Source organism: Cololabis saira, chromosome 14 (assembly GCF_033807715.1).
Source record: "Cololabis saira isolate AMF1-May2022 chromosome 14, fColSai1.1, whole genome shotgun sequence".
Taxonomy (NCBI): domain Eukaryota; kingdom Metazoa; phylum Chordata; class Actinopteri; order Beloniformes; family Belonidae; genus Cololabis; species Cololabis saira.
Window position 1 is genome coordinate 47,270,969 of NC_084600.1, and position 19,619 is coordinate 47,290,587.

General features: G+C 37.4%; 1 protein-coding gene across 1 annotated transcript in view; it reads right to left on the reverse strand.

The window, feature by feature from the left end:
* LOC133459427 (CD166 antigen homolog) overlaps positions 1-18,082 on the reverse strand; it is a 47,069-nt gene extending 28,987 nt beyond the window's left edge. Inside the window, exon 1 of the mRNA XM_061739329.1 lies at positions 17,728-18,082. Coding sequence (XP_061595313.1) covers positions 17,728-17,791 — 64 coding nt within the window. The 5' untranslated portion in view covers positions 17,792-18,082. The remainder of the gene's footprint in view (positions 1-17,727) is intronic.
* Between the last annotated feature and the right edge of the window lie 1,537 nt (positions 18,083-19,619).

Here is a 19,619-nt window from a genome sequence, read left to right on the forward strand (position 1 = left end):
ACGTTAGCTCCTCCCCGCTAACGTTAGCTCCTCCCCGGAGATCAACGTTTACCGTCAACATGACTCATTAATGTTGACGAAAATAAAAGATAAACTTTAACACCAGCTACTTTTTCTAACTGCTGTAACCGTCATAAATCTGTACCAGTTGGTTGTTGTCATGGAAACATTGTTGCTTCCCTGACGTGGAATGATCTGCTGTGATGAGACTTTAGAATAGAAGCCGTGGTATAAGCTCATTATACCACAGTTAACAACCAATCAGATCATTATACCACAGTTAACAACCAATCAGATCATTATACCACAGTTAACAACCAATCAGATCATTATACCACAGTTAACAACCAATCAGATCATTATACCACAGTTAACAACCAATCAGATCATTATACCACAGTTAACAACCAATCAGATCATTATACCACAGTTAACAGCCAATCAGATCATTATACCACAGTTAACGACCAATCAGATCATTATACCACAGTTAACAACCAATCAGATCATTATACCACAGTTAACAACCAATCAGATCATTATACCACAGTTAACAACCAATCAGATCATTATACCACAGTTAACAACCAATCAGATCATTATAGCACAGTTAACAACCAATCAGATCATTATAGCACAGTTAACAACCAATCAGATCATTATACCACAGTTAACAACCAATCAGATCATTATACCACAGTTAACAACCAATCAGATCATTATACCACAGTTAACAACCAATCAGATCATTATACCACAGTTAACAACCAATTAGATTGCAGGATTCCACCTTTCCGTTTTCTAAAGGTATTTTTATGTCTCAGAGAGAGCAGGGAGTGAAGGATCATGGGTAGTTGATGTTTGCAGTAACATAGAAACCAATCGTGGCTCTGATTGGTTGGACACCCCTGCTGTAGCCGGTTCTGAGGGAGGTGTTTCCGGTGGGGGGGGGTATTTGGGTACGGTAGGATCAACCAACGCAGGAGTCTGAACACAGGACCGGTTCATAACCAGAACACCGGTTTATGTTATTTGGTTATTTGGTTGAGGAGTTATGTTAAGGCAATATGGTGTTTGTTAGCTGGTTATTTCCAAAGGCACAACCAATGGGAAAATTGGTAGCCTATTAGGTAATTGCAGCTAATTTTTATTAATATTTATGTTTAATTTATGATAGAGGTAACAAAGGGGCAGGGTTAAATAAGTTTTACTTCAACCTGCTCCTTTTCGGACACTGTTTTTTTTTTTTTTCCCCTGTTTGTATTACGTTTTTTTTTTGTTGTTGCTTTTTTTCTGTATGTTTTGTATGTTTTAAAATCTTATATTTTTTTATGTGTTCGAAATAAACAATTCAATCAATCAATCAATCAATCAATGTACCACTGGATGTACGTCACAGATCTAAAACCTGCAGGACTGGGGGTTAATGCTGTAAACAAGGGTCTGATTGACTGATGGATCGATGGATTGATTGATGGATTGATTGGTTCACTGACTGATTGATAGACACATGTTGTGAGGTTGCGGCCGGCGTCGGCTGCAGAGCCCTGGGAGTCACATGACCTCCTGGAGCAGCTGACTGGCAGCAACAAGACAACAAGCAGCTTCTTCTTCATGAGCAGCAGAAGCAGCAGGACCCCCCCCCCCCCCCCCCCCCCCCCCCCCCACAACCCCCCCGGCCGGACAGAGCGGCCTCAGATCAACCCGGTCCGGTATGTGGACCAGGACCAGACCGTCTCCATTCCAGCGGAGGGAAATACCGCCGGGCTCCGGAGAGTCTGAGGGCCGACGCCACGGCGCCGTCATCCAGGCGGACGCCACGGCGGCATCCCGCCGTTACCGTGACGATGGAGAGAAGTGGTTGCAGAAGTGGGCTGGAGTCTGGAGGACCCGGGTTCAAGCCCCAAAATGCAACCAAGGTGAACCACCCCAGACCCCTGAGCAAGGCATTAACCCCAACCCTCAACCCCAACCTCCCCGGGCGACGTCCAAACGGCAGCTCACTGCTCTCTAGTCTAATTAGAAATGGGTTAAATGCAGAGAAAACAAGTTTACCTTCAGGTATCAATAAAGATACAAAAAACACCCATAAAGTCCACCCATGAAGGTGGACTTTTCACCCATAAAGGACTCAAAACTAAGTCCGATGACACCACCCACGACTCTTTATGTCAAACAATTCAAAGGTTATTGCAGAAACTAGGAACTATCAAATATCGACCAATCAGAAGAAGGGGTGGGGCTAATTTGCACCAATTAAGGTGAAGGACTCAAAACTAAGTCTGATGACACCACCCACGACTCTCTATATCAAACCATTCAAAAGTTATGGCAGAAAGTGGAACAATCAAACATGGACCAATCAGATGAAGGGTGGTCTCGCTTTTTGGCGTCTATCGTCGCCACGGTAACGCTTTTGACTGAGAAAAGTAATGCGCGTAGTCGCAGGATGGATGACACACATTTTGATGTATAACACACCTGGGTGCACGTTACGGTCCGGGCTGAATTAACGGACGAAGAAATGAATCAATCAATCCATCAATCCAACGCTCCTCGGGTGAAGCAGGGACACGTCTAGAACGTGCCGGAACAAAACGATACTAACTTTCAAGCTAAAGTTGCTGAAAGTCTCCAAGAAAACCTGAAGTTGCCACATTAGTCGCCTCGCGAAAGGTCGTAAACGTTACTAAATATAACGACAAAGTTGCAGAGTTTGAGGGAGGAAGAAGCACCGTGTTCCTCTCCTCCCTCCTTCCTCTCCTCCGCTGCCATCACTTGAAACAAAACCAACTGAAAACGATGACATCACCCTCTGTGACCTTTAACCTCTGAAACACCTGGAAGATGTAGACCAGAGCTGCGTCCTAAATGCCGTACTAAACAGTATATACTCAAAAAGTATACTTAAGTTTGGCACACTTTTGAGTAAATATCAGTGGTCTGCATTAATTCAGAGGTACTACTCAGAGCCACACGGCACTTCCTGCCGTTGTTACCATGGTAACAGCAGCAGTAGCAGCTGTTACCATGGTAACAGCAGCAGTAGCAGCACCGCTCTGCTCTTTCCTGTTTATCCTGGCCCAAACAAGATGACATTTCTCCAAATACACCTCCCCACACAATAATGTGATAAATGATTAATCATCTTTCATCATTCAATCATCATTGTGGGAAGTTTCAGCTTGGCTAGTGTCCATCAATCCACACTAATACATTTCTCCAGAATGAGTATGGATAGTACATACTATTGAGTATGGATAGTACATACTATTGATATGGATAGTACATACTATTGATATGGATAGTACATACTACTGAGTATGGATAGTACATACTACTGAGTATGGATAGTACATACTACTGAGTATGGATAGTACATACTACTGAGTATGGATAGTACATACTACTGAGTATGGATAGTACATACTACTGAGTATGGATAGTACATACTACTGAGTATGGATAGTACATACTACTGAGTATGGATAGTACATACTACTGAGTATGGATAGTACATACTACTGAGTATGGATAGTACATACTACTGAGTATGGATAGTACATACTACTGAGTATGGATAGTACATACTACTGAGTATGGATAGTACATACTATTGAGTATGGATAGTACATACTACTGAGTATGGATAGTACATACTATTGAGTATGGATAGTACATACTATTGAGTATGGATAGTACATACTACTGAGTATGGATAGTACATATTACTGAGTATGGATAGTACATACTACTGAGTATGGATAGTACATATTACTGAGTATGGATAGTACATACTATTGAGTATGGATAGTACATATTACTGAGTATGGATAGTACATACTATTGAGTATGGATAGAAATACTATTGAGTACGTACTAATGTTTCAGACGCACTAAAAAAATCTCACACTGTTTTTGCTACTCGTTAGGGAGGAAGGAGGGAATTTCGGACGCAGCCAAAGAAACAGATAGGGTGGTTTCCTTAGACTCATTAGTCACCTAGAGCCGCCACCCGGGTGGGGTTGGTTTCTGTGGTGGGGGGTGAGATTCTGCAGCTGCTCTCATGCTGAGTCACTGTTGTTGGACAAACACTAGTCTGAATGAGGGCCGTGTTTGGACCAGAGAGACTCTCCGTCGGACCAGTTCTACCTGGAGGGTCAGACTCAGGACCAGTTCTACCTGGAGGGGGGTCAGACTCAGAATCAGGGCTGGGGATCCATTCAAATTTCAAGAATCAATTCAGATTCTTAAGATTCAGAATCGATTATCAAGATTTGAATCGATTCCGATATTGATTTGGGTTAGTGTTATTAACTGTTTTGGAGCTGTTGCATGAATGATATGACTGTAGTTCTGCAACATATTAATACTAGTATTAGGGCTGCACGATTAATCTTTAAAAAATCGCGATCTCGATTCATGCTTGAACGCGATCTCATTTCCAAATGACGACGATTTAATTTTTTTTTTTTTTTTTTTTTTAAAGATGGCTGCATAAAAAATGATTAGGCCTATGTTCTAGGTTGTTGTAGTCCTGTCATGGTCAACTATCATGTTGTCATGTTTGTTATATTTTGTTAATGATTGTGGATTACATTTGGAGAAACATCTACCTTTCTCATCACCTGACACATATTGCACATAAATATTGTTAAAATTGTTATTGTTAAAATTATTTAAAGACAAGAGAGATGTTTATTGTTTTTATGTCCAATGTCAGCTGTTACAGCAAAAAGCAGCCAGAGGAATAATGTGTTGCCTCAGAACTACAGGATCTGTTAGTCCCCTTTCTGAAAGGGTGTTCAACTCAGGGAGGAACAAATATTGTTAAATTGTTATTATTGTTTAAATCATTCAAAGGTTTGTGTAAAGAAGACAAGAGATGTTTATTGTTATTATATTTTTGTTCAGCTCTTGCAAAGTTAAAGTAATAAGTGCAATAAATGTTATATTGGAAAAAAATCGGGAGAGAATCGTGATCTCAATTCTAAGCAAAAAAATCGTGATTCTCATTTTGTCCAGAATCGTGCAGCCCTAACTAGTATTATATTGAGATTAAACAGCAAGTATTGCAGCTAATGATGCTGTAAGGACCAATCAGCTCCCAGAATGCTGATAGAACTGAAACAGAAACATCGTGGGTCAGAATTACCAAACAGATCCAGGGAGGAAACAGAGACGCAGGAAATCGCTTTTATTTTGGTTTTTAGCATTTTATGCAAATGTGACCCCAAGACGGTATATAAAGTAATGAAATATAGACAATTTATCATACCTTTTCATACCTTTAAACATATTTAAAGGCAAAAACATGGCACCAGTTATTCCGGTGTCCAACAAAACATTCCTTTTTTGGGCATAAACAAAAAAATACCAAAAGTTATAATGATGAAAAAAAAAAATTGGTCTGTAGACATTCGAATCGATTTTTAGGAATTAATATGAGAATCGATTTAGGATCGGAAAATCAATTTTTTCAACACAAGCCTAATGTGAACTGCGTCTCCAGCTCGGTGATGAAACGAGGGCGCGGCGCTGACGCTAGATGACACAAACCCAGAACAGGAAGTTGCAGGGCAGGGACTTCCTGTGCAGCCGTTGGGAAACACCAGGGCTTTCCCTCCTTCCTGTGATTGACAGCTGGAAGAAGGGACCCACTCAGAAGCCACTTCCTGTCACCGATGGGGTTAGTGATGTCACCGCCGCCGGGGGCGGAGCTTCAGGCAGGGAGACACGCCCCCTGAAGCTCCACCCCCTGTAGCTCCACCCCCTGACCATGACTCATCAGATCTTCCCCCAAAGTTCCCACGGCTTCCCCGGAGATTAAACTTCTCATTTTAGGTTTCTGCTGTTACTCACAAATACAAGTAGTGGCATGACCATATTATTACAATCGTCCAGAACGGCCCAAAGGGCAATGTTGCTAGCATTTTGCTAACAAGCTAAAGTCGCACCAGCGGGTGTACAGCATGACCCCGCTCTGATGTGGGAAAAAAAAAACCCAAAAAATAAAACACGCCCCAAAAAACAAGGAAAAACATGAAAATGAAGGCGATATAATGGTATACAGAAAAGGTTTCCCTTTTCTTCTTCTTATTATTCCGCGCGCTTTTTTCATCCGTTAATGCGGCCCGAACTGCAACGTGCACCCATGCATGCCATACATCGTTGGATGCGTCTCCATCGTGCCTCGATGGGCATTACTTTTCTCAGTCAAAAGTGTTACCGTGGCAACGCTAGATGCCAAAAAGCAAAAAAAAAGGCAAAAATTCGGACGCTTATTGCTCGGCCGAACTTTATCGTAGAGACATCGTTCAAACTTCCAAACACTCGGCCCGATTGGCACTAACGGACCGTACAACCTCATCATGCTAATTATTACGGTTTTGCGATATTTACCTTTCTTTTTTTTTTAAATTTCCATTTGACTTTGGACGCTTGTTGCTAGGCAACAGGTTATCGTAGAGACATCGTACAAATGTTTCCCGACTCGGCACGCTGTGGACTTCTACATATTGAAATTTCATGAAGCTGTGATTTAAGGAAATTTTATGTCAAAATCCAGGCCACATGGCCCCATTCATTCGGATGGGGTTTTTTACCACGGTGGAAAAAAAACCTATCCGTTAACATAGACTGAACCGGAATGTGCACCCATGCATGGCATACACCGTTAAATGCGTCTCCATCGTGCCTCAATGGGCATTACTTTTCTCAGTAAAAAGTGTTACCGTGGGGACAGTAGACGCCAAAAAGCAAAAAAAAAAGACGAAAATTCGGATGCTTATTGCTCGACCGAACTTTATCGTAGAGACATCGTTCAAACTTTCAAACACTCAGCCCGATTGGCACTAACGGACCCTACAACCTCATTATGCCAATTATTACAGTGTTTGCGATATTTAACTTTCAATTTAAAAAAGAAATTCTATTTTAATTTGGACGCTTGTTGCTAGGCAACGGTTTATCGTACAGACATCATTACAACATTGAAAAACCCGGGACGCGTTGTACTACAACATATTTTAGTCTCATCATGCTAGCTAATATGGTTTTTGAGATATTCAACAATGCACATTTTGATGCTAACGGAACTTTGAACTTTGGACTTCTGGATTTATTTCATTCATCTCAAATCTTCTGGATGAATCTCGTTTTATTTCTCCTCCTTCTTATTCTGTTTCTTTCTGCTGCTGCTCAGACGGTGAAACATGAGCACATTTAAATCAACACTACGAATGATTTAACATCCGCCTCAGCTCTAAGTTTTATTGGTTGTTTATTCGGGAGCCAGACCCGTCAAAATAAAAGTCATGTTAGTGTTTCAGAGTCCTAGAAACATCCCATAATAGCAGCAGAACAACACTCTGACATCATTATGACCAAAACACCCGACACAGAATACTCTGGAAGTTCTACTTCCTCTTTTCAGTTTGTGGAGTTGCAGGTCAAAGATTCACACTGTAAAAACTCTAAATCTTAACAAGAATATTAGTCTTATTTCTAGTAAAAATTACTCATTTTTAGTCCAAAAAAATCTCATAACACTTAAAACAAGACTCATCACTGGAAAAAACAACAATTTTCACCTGTTTCAAGTAGATTTTCACTTGAAATAAGTAGAAAAATCTGCCAGTGGAACAAGATTTTTTTGCTTGTAATGAGAAGATAAATCTTGTCCCACTGGCAGATTTTTCTACTTATTTCAAGTGAAAATTTACTTGAAACAGGTGAAAATTGTAAAATAACAAGTTTTTTTTTCCAGTGATGAATCTTGTTTTAAGTGTAATGAGATTTTTTGACTAAAAATGAGACATTTTAACTAGAAATAAGACGAATATTCTTGGTAAGATTTGGAGTTTTTGCAGTGCAGTTAGTGTTCAGAAGCTGCTGCTCTGATTCATCCTGCTGCCGTGGGTTTGCTCATGTTTCCATGAGTCAGAACAGTTTGTGAATAGTTTGTGACATCAGAATGTAACCAAACCAGTCACGTATCAGCTGAGAAACAGAAACCTGCAGGGAATTTACTCCGTCTGATTATAAACACTCAGAAATAAGAACAATAGTTTATTCTGAAGGGGAGAGTCCAAGGACGAGTCAATGAATGGTTTACTAACTTTACTGTGTTTACTAACTTTACTGTGTTTACTAACTTTACTGGGTTTACTAACTTTACTGGGTTTACTAACTTTACTGGGTTTACTAACTTTACTGGGTTTACTAACTTTACTGTGTTTACTGTGTTTACTAACGTTACTGGGTTTACTAACGTTACTGGGTTTACTAACTTTACTGGGTTTACTAACGTTACTGGGTTTACTAACTTTACTGGGTTTACTAACTTTACTGGGTTTACTAACTTTACTGTGTTTACTAACTTTACTGGGTTTACTAACTTTACTGGGTTTACTAACTTTACTGGGTTTACTAACGTTACTGGGTTTACTAACTTTACTGGGTTTACTAACTTTACTGGGTTTACTAACGTTACTGGGTTTACTAACTTTACTGGGTTTACTAACTTACTAACGTTACTGGTTTACTAACGTTACTGGGTTTACTAACGTTACTGGGTTTACTGGGTTTACTAACGTTACTGGGTTTACTAACGTTACTGGGTTTACTAACGTTACTGGGTTTACTAACGTTACTGGGTTTACTGGGTTTACTAACGTTACTGGGTTTACTAACGTTACTGGGTTTACTGGGTTTACTAACTTTACTGGGTTTACTAACGTTACTGGGTTTACTGGGTTTACTAACTTTACTGGGTTTACTAACGTTACTGGGTTTACTAACGTTACTGGGTTTACTAACTTTACTGGGTTTACTAACGTTACTGGGTTTACTAACGTTACTGGGTTTACTAACGTTACTGGGTTTACTAACTTTACTGGGTTTACTAACGTTACTGGGTTTACTAACTTTACTGGGTTTACTAACGTTACTGGGTTTACTAACGTTACTGGGTTTACTAACTTTACTGGGTTTACTAACTTTACTGGGTTTACTAACGTTACTGGGTTTACTAACTTTACTGGGTTTACTAACGTTACTGGGTTTACTAACTTTACTGGGTTTACTAACGTTACTGGGTTTACTAACGTTACTGGGTTTACTAACTTTACTGGGTTTACTAACTTTACTGGGTTTACTAACGTTACTGGGTTTACTAACGTTACTGGGTTTACTAACTTTACTGGGTTTACTAACGTTACTGGGTTTACTAACGTTACTGGGTTTACTAACGTTACTGGGTTTACTAACGTTACTGGGTTTACTAACGTTACTGGGTTTACTAACGTTACTGGGTTTACTAACTTTACTGGGTTTACTAACTTTACTGGGTTTACTAACGTTACTGGGTTTACTAACTTTACTGGGTTTACTAACGTTACTGGGTTTACTAACTTTACTGGGTTTACTAACGTTACTGGGTTTACTAACGTTACTGGGTTTACTAACGTTACTGGGTTTACTAACTTTACTGGGTTTACTAACGTTACTGGGTTTACTAACGTTACTGGGTTTACTAACTTTACTGGGTTTACTAACTTTACTGGGTTTACTAACGTTACTGGGTTTACTAACGTTACTGGGTTTACTAACTTTACTGGGTTTACTAACGTTACTGGGTTTACTAACTTTACTGGGTTTACTAACGTTACTGGGTTTACTAACTTTACTGGGTTTACTAACGTTACTGGGTTTACTAACGTTACTGGGTTTACTAACGTTACTGGGTTTACTAACTTTACTGGGTTTACTAACGTTACTGGGTTTACTAACTTTACTGGGTTTACTAACGTTACTGGGTTTACTAACTTTACTGGGTTTACTAACGTTACTGGGTTTACTAACGTTACTGGGTTTACTAACGTTACTGGGTTTACTAACTTTACTGGGTTTACTAACGTTACTGGGTTTACTAACTTTACTGGGTTTACTAACGTTACTGGGTTTACTAACGTTACTGGGTTTACTAACTTTACTGTGTTTACTAACGTTACTGGGTTTACTAACGTTACTGGGTTTACTAACGTTACTGGGTTTACTAACTTTACTGGGTTTACTAACGTTACTGGGTTTACTAACTTTACTGGGTTTACTAACGTTACTGGGTTTACTAACTTTACTGGGTTTACTAACGTTACTGGGTTTACTAACTTTACTGGGTTTACTAACGTTACTGGGTTTACTAACTTTACTGGGTTTACTAACTTTACTGGGTTTACTAACGTTACTGGGTTTACTAACTTTACTGGGTTTACTAACGTTACTGGGTTTACTAACTTTACTGGGTTTACTAACGTTACTGGGTTTACTAACGTTACTGGGTTTACTGGGTTTACTAACGTTACTGGGTTTACTAACGTTACTGGGTTTACTGGGTTTACTAACTTTACTGGGTTTACTAACGTTACTGGGTTTACTAACGTTACTGTGTTTACTAACGTTACTGGGTTTACTAACGTTACTGGGTTTACTAACTTTACTGTGTTTACTAACGTTACTGGGTTTACTAACTTTACTGGGTTTACTAACGTTACTGGGTTTACTAACTTTACTGGGTTTACTAACGTTACTGGGTTTACTAACTTTACTGGGTTTACTAACGTTACTGGGTTTACTAACGTTACTGGGTTTACTGGGTTTACTAACTTTACTGGGTTTACTAACGTTACTGGGTTTACTAACGTTACTGGGTTTACTAACGTTACTGGGTTTACTAACTTTACTGGGTTTACTAACGTTACTGGGTTTACTAACTTTACTGAGTTTACTAACGTTACTGGGTTTACTAACGTTACTGGGTTTACTAACTTTACTGGGTTTACTAACTTTACTGGGTTTACTAACGTTACTGGGTTTACTAACGTTACTGGGTTTACTAACTTTACTGGGTTTACTAACTTTACTGGGTTTACTAACGTTACTGGGTTTACTAACGTTACTGGGTTTACTAACTTTACTGGGTTTACTAACGTTACTGGGTTTACTAACTTTACTGGGTTTACTAACGTTACTGGGTTTACTAACTTTACTGGGTTTACTAACGTTACTGGGTTTACTAACGTTACTGGGTTTACTAACGTTACTGGGTTTACTAACTTTACTGGGTTTACTAACGTTACTGGGTTTACTAACTTTACTGGGTTTACTAACGTTACTGGGTTTACTAACTTTACTGGGTTTACTAACGTTACTGGGTTTACTAACGTTACTGGGTTTACTAACGTTACTGGGTTTACTAACTTTACTGGGTTTACTAACGTTACTGGGTTTACTAACTTTACTGGGTTTACTAACGTTACTGGGTTTACTAACGTTACTGGGTTTACTAACTTTACTGTGTTTACTAACGTTACTGGGTTTACTAACGTTACTGGGTTTACTAACGTTACTGGGTTTACTAACTTTACTGGGTTTACTAACGTTACTGGGTTTACTAACTTTACTGGGTTTACTAACGTTACTGGGTTTACTAACTTTACTGGGTTTACTAACGTTACTGGGTTTACTAACTTTACTGGGTTTACTAAAGTTACTGGGTTTACTAACTTTACTGTGTTTACTAACTTTACTGGGTTTACTAACGTTACTGGGTTTACTAACTTTACTGGGTTTACTAACGTTACTGGGTTTACTAACTTTACTGGGTTTACTAACTTTACTGGGTTTACTAACGTTACTGGGTTTACTAACTTTACTGTGTTTACTAACTTTACTGGGTTTACTAACGTTACTGGGTTTACTAACTTTACTGGGTTTACTAACGTTACTGGGTTTACTAACTTTACTGGGTTTACTAACTTTACTGGGTTTACTAACGTTACTGGGTTTACTAACTTTACTGGGTTTACTAACGTTACTGGGTTTACTAACTTTACTGGGTTTACTAACGTTACTGGGTTTACTAACGTTACTGGGTTTACTGGGTTTACTAACGTTACTGGGTTTACTAACGTTACTGGGTTTACTGGGTTTACTAACTTTACTGGGTTTACTAACGTTACTGGGTTTACTAACGTTACTGTGTTTACTAACGTTACTGGGTTTACTAACGTTACTGGGTTTACTAACTTTACTGTGTTTACTAACGTTACTGGGTTTACTAACTTTACTGGGTTTACTAACGTTACTGGGTTTACTAACTTTACTGGGTTTACTAACGTTACTGGGTTTACTAACTTTACTGGGTTTACTAACGTTACTGGGTTTACTAACGTTACTGGGTTTACTGGGTTTACTAACTTTACTGGGTTTACTAACGTTACTGGGTTTACTAACGTTACTGGGTTTACTAACGTTACTGGGTTTACTAACTTTACTGGGTTTACTAACGTTACTGGGTTTACTAACTTTACTGAGTTTACTAACGTTACTGGGTTTACTAACGTTACTGGGTTTACTAACTTTACTGGGTTTACTAACTTTACTGGGTTTACTAACGTTACTGGGTTTACTAACGTTACTGGGTTTACTAACTTTACTGGGTTTACTAACTTTACTGGGTTTACTAACGTTACTGGGTTTACTAACTTTACTGGGTTTACTAACGTTACTGGGTTTACTAACGTTACTGGGTTTACTAACGTTACTGGGTTTACTAACGTTACTGGGTTTACTAACTTTACTGGGTTTACTAACTTTACTGTGTTTACTAACTTTACTGGGTTTACTAACTTTACTGGGTTTACTAACTTTACTGTGTTTACTAACTTTACTGTGTTTACTAACTTTACTGTGTTTACTAACTTTACTGGGTTTACTAACTTTACTGGGTTTACTAACATTACTGGGTTTACTAACTTTACTGGGTTTACTAACGTTACTGGGTTTACTAACGTTACTGGGTTTACTAACTTTACTGTGTTTACTAACGTTACTGGGTTTACTAACTTTACTGTGTTTACTAACGTTACTGGGTTTACTAACTTTACTGGGTTTACTAACGTTACTGGGTTTACTGGGTTTACTAACGTTACTGGGTTTACTAACGTTACTGGGTTTACTGGGTTTACTAACTTTACTGGGTTTACTAACGTTACTGGGTTTACTGGGTTTACTAACTTTACTGGGTTTACTAACTTTACTGGGTTTACTAACGTTACTGGGTTTACTGGGTTTACTAACTTTACTGGGTTTACTAACTTTACTGGGTTTACTAACGTTACTGGGTTTACTAACTTTACTGGGTTTACTAACGTTACTGGGTTTACTAACTTTACTGGGTTTACTAACTTTACTGTGTTTACTAACTTTACTGGGTTTACTAACTTTACTGTGTTTACTAACTTTACTGTGTTTACTAACTTTACTGTGTTTACTAACTTTACTGGGTTTACTAACGTTACTGGGTTTACTAACTTTACTGGGTTTACTAACGTTACTGGGTTTACTAACTTTACTGGGTTTACTAACGTTACTGGGTTTACTAAAGTTACTGGGTTTACTAACTTTACTGGGTTTACTAACTTTACTGTGTTTACTAACGTTACTGGGTTTACTAACTTTACTGGGTTTACTAACGTTACTGGGTTTACTAACGTTACTGGGTTTACTAACGTTACTGTGTTTACTAACGTTACTGGGTTTACTAACTTTACTGGGTTTACTAACGTTACTGGGTTTACTAACTTTACTGGGTTTACTAACATTACTGGGTTTACTAACTTTACTGGGTTTACTAACGTTACTGGGTTTACTAACGTTACTGGGTTTACTAACTTTACTGTGTTTACTAACGTTACTGGGTTTACTAACTTTACTGTGTTTACTAACGTTACTGGGTTTACTAACTTTACTGGGTTTACTAACGTTACTGGGTTTACTGGGTTTACTAACGTTACTGGGTTTACTAACGTTACTGGGTTTACTGGGTTTACTAACTTTACTGGGTTTACTAACGTTACTGGGTTTACTGGGTTTACTAACGTTACTGGGTTTACTAACGTTACTGGGTTTACTAACGTTACTGGGTTTACTAACGTTACTGGGTTTACTAACGTTACTGGGTTTACTGGGTTTACTAACGTTACTGGGTTTACTAACGTTACTGGGTTTACTAACGTTACTGGGTTTACTGGGTTTACTAACTTTACTGGGTTTACTAACTTTACTGGGTTTACTAACGTTACTGGGTTTACTAACTTTACTGGGTTTACTAACGTTACTGGGTTTACTAACTTTACTGGGTTTACTAACGTTACTGGGTTTACTAACGTTACTGGGTTTACTAACTTTACTGTGTTTACTAACTTTACTGGGTTTACTAACGTTACTGGGTTTACTAACGTTACTGGGTTTACTAACTTTACTGGGTTTACTAACTTTACTGGGTTTACTAACGTTACTGGGTTTACTAACGTTACTGTGTTTACTAACGTTACTATGTTTACTAACTTTACTGTGTTTACTAACGTTACTGGGTTTACTAACGTTACTATGTTTACTAACTTTACTGTGTTTACTAACGTTACTGGGTTTACTAACGTTACTGGGTTTACTAACTTTACTGTGTTTACTAACGTTACTGTGTTTACTAACGTTACTGTGTTTACTAACGTTACTGGGTTTACTAACGTTACTGTGTTTACTAACGTTACTGGGTTTACTAACTTTACTGGGTTTACTAACGTTACTGGGTTTACTAACTTTACTGGGTTTACTAACATTACTGGGTTTACTAACTTTACTGGGTTTACTAACGTTACTGGGTTTACTAACTTTACTGGGTTTACTAACTTTACTGGGTTTACTAACTTTACTGGGTTTACTAACGTTACTGGGTTTACTAACTTTACTGTGTTTACTAACGTTACTGGGTTTACTAACTTTACTGTGTTTACTAACGTTACTGGGTTTACTAACTTTACTGGGTTTACTAACGTTACTGGGTTTACTGGGTTTACTAACGTTACTGGGTTTACTGGGTTTACTAACTTTACTGGGTTTACTAACGTTACTGGGTTTACTGGGTTTACTAACGTTACTGGGTTTACTAACGTTACTGGGTTTACTAACGTTACTGGGTTTACTGGGTTTACTAACGTTACTGGGTTTACTAACGTTACTGGGTTTACTAACGTTACTGGGTTTACTGGGTTTACTAACGTTACTGGGTTTACTAACGTTACTGGGTTTACTGGGTTTACTAACGTTACTGGGTTTACTAACTTTACTAACGTTACTGGGTTTACTAACGTTACTGGGTTTACTAACGTTACTGGGTTTACTAACGTTACTGGGTTTACTGGGTTTACTAACGTTACTGGGTTTACTAACTTTACTGGGTTTACTAACTTTACTGGGTTTACTAACTTTACTGGGTTTACTAACTTTACTGGGTTTACTAACTTTACTGGGTTTACTGGGTTTACTAACTTTACTGGGTTTACTAACTTTACTAACAGTTACAGGTGTTAACGATGACGTTAATGATGGATGAGTCAGAATTTACTCCAGTTAAATGCTACTTCTGATACAGATACAGATACTACTATAGATACTACTACAGATACTACTACTACTACCATAGATACTGTACTACTATTATTCTTTTATTTTGTTTTTATTATTTTTTGTTTGTTTGTTTTTTGTTTTGTTTTTTACTTTTCTTTCTTTTATTTTTTGTTTTGTTTTTTACTTTTCTTTCTTTTATTTTTTTAATATATTAATTTTTTTAATTCATTTATTTATTTTATTTTAATTAATGTATTTATTTTGTTTATTTTTTTATTTTTTCTTTGAGAGTATTGAATTATTCTATTTGGATTTAAAATCAGAATAAACCAGCCAATTACTTTGGAATTGACTTTATTCAGAATGGCCATTTTTATTCAGAATTAGGTGTTTACATGGTCACCTTTACTCATTTTAAATCCGATTTAATTTGAATTCTGAATTAAAGAGGAATTAAACTTAACTGTATTCATCAAATCAATGATGGATGAGCCAGAACTTTCTCCAGCTAAATACAGAAAAGACAGAGGATCATTTTGATCCTAAAACTAAAGAAACAGATCAGTCTCAGCTCGATCCAAAAGCTACAAATCATTCAGAAATCTGGAGTATTTATTCACTCAGACCTGAACTTAAACATCAGCTAAACTTTATCACTGAATCTGCCTTTTACCACCTGAAAACAGCTAAAATTAAGATGTTTCTGTCCAAACAAGACATGGAGAAACTTATTCATGTGTTCATTTTCAGTAGGTTGGATTTCAAGTCGTCTAAAAAGTAATTTAACAATAGATGATTGTTGCCAACTCCCTGAAGAATAAATAAGTTAAACCCCACCGGTTTCCTTCTCCTTCCTGGTGGGGGAAGTTTTTTAGACCCTTTTTTGTGAGTGAAACGATTTTTAACTATTTGACTCGAACCTGAATTGAATTAGATGCATATTTTTGAAATCCATAAACACCTGGAAAACTAATTATCATCCAGCAATTCACTTTAATACAAAATAACAAGATGAACTGAATAAAATAAGTATCTTTCTTAAACAGAAACCTGTCCTGCTTAACTTAAAACTGTATAAATTAATAGAAAGAAATAGAAAGAAAGTAGAACATCCATCCTGTAATGGTGCACATTTTTAGTGCAATAACAAAAGTGCAAACAGGCCATGATTGTAGAATACAGTTGGAGTAAAACTAAAAAAATAAATTATTTATATATTTATTTACTTAGAATAGGGACCGTGCATATTAATAAACATTTAAATAAGTAAATACATAAATCTATGCCAGATTTAGACATCAGGTTCATTTTCCTCTGCAGTCTCTTGTCAGGTAGAACAGAATAAAACAAGAGTCACAATTACAAACGCACATGTAACTTAACAATCTGACCTGGAACTGACTCTACACAGAAACACACACAGATACATAGAATAAAATATACATACGATGTTTTAAATGACGGCTAAAAACAGACACGTATGAACTCAACAGATCAATAACCTTTTCCATAGGAGTTTTATGACTATTTCTGAATCTCTCAGTAAAACGGGACAAAGAAACCGCAGGAAATCAATCTGAAGACGTGATGAACACAATACAACGATTCTGGACAAAGTTCGTCTCTTTTCAGCTCAAAACGGGACTTTAGTTTATAAATACAGGACGATTCTGGTTTTAAAGGGATCTTAACAAAAATATTTGTCTTATTTCTAGTTAAAATGTCTTATTTTTATTCAAAAAAATGTCATTACACTTAAAACAAGACTCATCACTGGAAAAAAAACAACAATTTTCACCTGTTTCAAGTAGATTTTCACTTAAAATAAGTAGAAAAATCTGCCAGTGGGACAAGATTTTTTTACTTGTAATGAGAAGATAAATCTAGTCTCATTGGCAGATTTTTCTACTTATTTCAAGTGAAAATTTGCTTAAAACAGGTGAAAATTTTCAAATAACAAGTTATTTTTCTGGTAATGAGTCTTGTTTTAAGTTTAATGAGATTTTTTTTGACTAAAAATGAGAGATTTTAACTAGAAATAAGACAAATATTCCTGGTAAGATTTGGAGTTTTACACACACTCACACACACACACACACACACACACACACACACACACACACACACACACACACACACACACACACACACACACACACACACACACACACACACACACACACACACACACACACACACACACACTCACACACTCACACCTGAACCTGCGTCTCGGGTCTGTTACGTCACGGTTCTTACCTGAGAGAATCGTCCCGGTCCAGGAGCCCAGAACCAGAACCAGAATTAAAACCCCTGCGTGCATCCTTCCACTGAGAAATAGTCCGATAAATGAGCCAAACCAGAACCAGAACCTCCGAGGACTGAGAGAGAAATGAACCAGAGTCTCAGGAGAAAGAGGAGGAGGAGACAGAAAGAGGGAAGTCCCTAGAACTCCCCGGGTCTTTAGGGCGGGTCAATAAGAACCAAATAAGGACGGGATCCCCGACAGATTCCCCTGGACGTCAAAGTTCCCCCTGGTTCTGTTCTGGTTCTGTTCTGGTTCTGGTTCTGGTTCTGTTCTGGACCTATATGGACCGCAGGTTCAGCGCAGGTTCAGCGCAGGTTCAGCGCAGGTTCAGCGCAGGTTCGGCGCATGCGCAGATCCAGCAGGTGACAGGTTTAGTTTCACTTTTGCGTCAGTGGTGAAGTTGGTCTGAAGTTGGTCTGAGGTTGGAACGTGCGGGGTCACGTTAGTTCATATTTATTTCTGTCAAACACGAACATAAAAATCAACAAACAAGATAATAAACATACACAGGTTTTTCTTTGGTCAACATTGTGATTATTTTGACTGAAAAGGTCTGGACTTGAAGCAGAAAGATGATCCTGCCTTTTAACAGAATAGAATATACAAAAACAACAAATGAAGTATCAAATAATAATGATAATAATGATAATAATGATAATAATAATAATAATAATAATAATAATAATAATAATAATAATAATAATAATAATAATAATATGATAATAATAATAATAATATGATAATAATAATAATAATGATGATGATGATGATGATGATGATGATGATGATGATAGATAATAATAATAATAAAAACTGTAATAATTGTAATATTAATAATAATGATAATATTAATAACTGTAATAATAATAATAATAATAATATTAATAATAATAATAACTGTAATAATAGTAATAGTAATAATAATGATAATAATAATAGCTTAAATAACTGTAATAATAGTAATAATAATGATAATAATAATAATGATAGCTCTTAAAACAGAAAGTGAAAAGATGTTAAAGAAACCGACAAAACCAATTTAAGTTGTCATTTTATCTCATGCATGTTTACATTCTTCTGTTTGCTTATTCTGCTTCTATAAATGTGTCCATTACCTTAGCTTTAAATATTATCTTGTATGATTTCATTGAGTTTGCTAATTTAAGGTCGTTGTGTAATGAGTTCCACAGTTTTACTCCTAAAACGGATAAACATCTGCCCTTTGTATTTGTTCTTATTGCTGTTGTGTCAAACAACAGAAGCATTTGAAAAAATATGTTTTCAAACATCATTAAGAGAGCGCTCAAAAATAAAAGCAGCTTACGGTTCCATTATATTTACTGTACTTGGACATTGATGCTGTGGAAACCTTTCCTGTTAACAAAGTCATCCTCATTTTGGGATGGTGCTGTAATTGGCACATGCGTCCCATCGATGCATCCAATAACGTTTGGAAAGCCTGCAATATAACCAATGCCTATTAAATTTAATCTCACCAGCAAAGATTTCTGTGCATATTTGAGAAACCTAAGCGATGCTGACCTGTTGGTGGAACTTTGTCTTAATGACCCTCGTAGGTTTGTGGCCAGGAAAATAATAAAGTTGTGCATGAAGCGCTTTAGCGCAAGGCACACTTTACACACCGACCGACCGACAGTAGCTTTCCCGATATGTTCAGCGTCTGCAATACTGTACAGAAACTCCCAGATACAAAAAAACGGAGAGCGATGCACATTGTTTGCAGCGAAGAGAGGGCAGACCCACGATGGGTAACGTTTGTAATGTATAGATTGCAAACGTTAAACGTTAAAAATAGTTGAATTGTAACAGTGGTGTCGCTCTC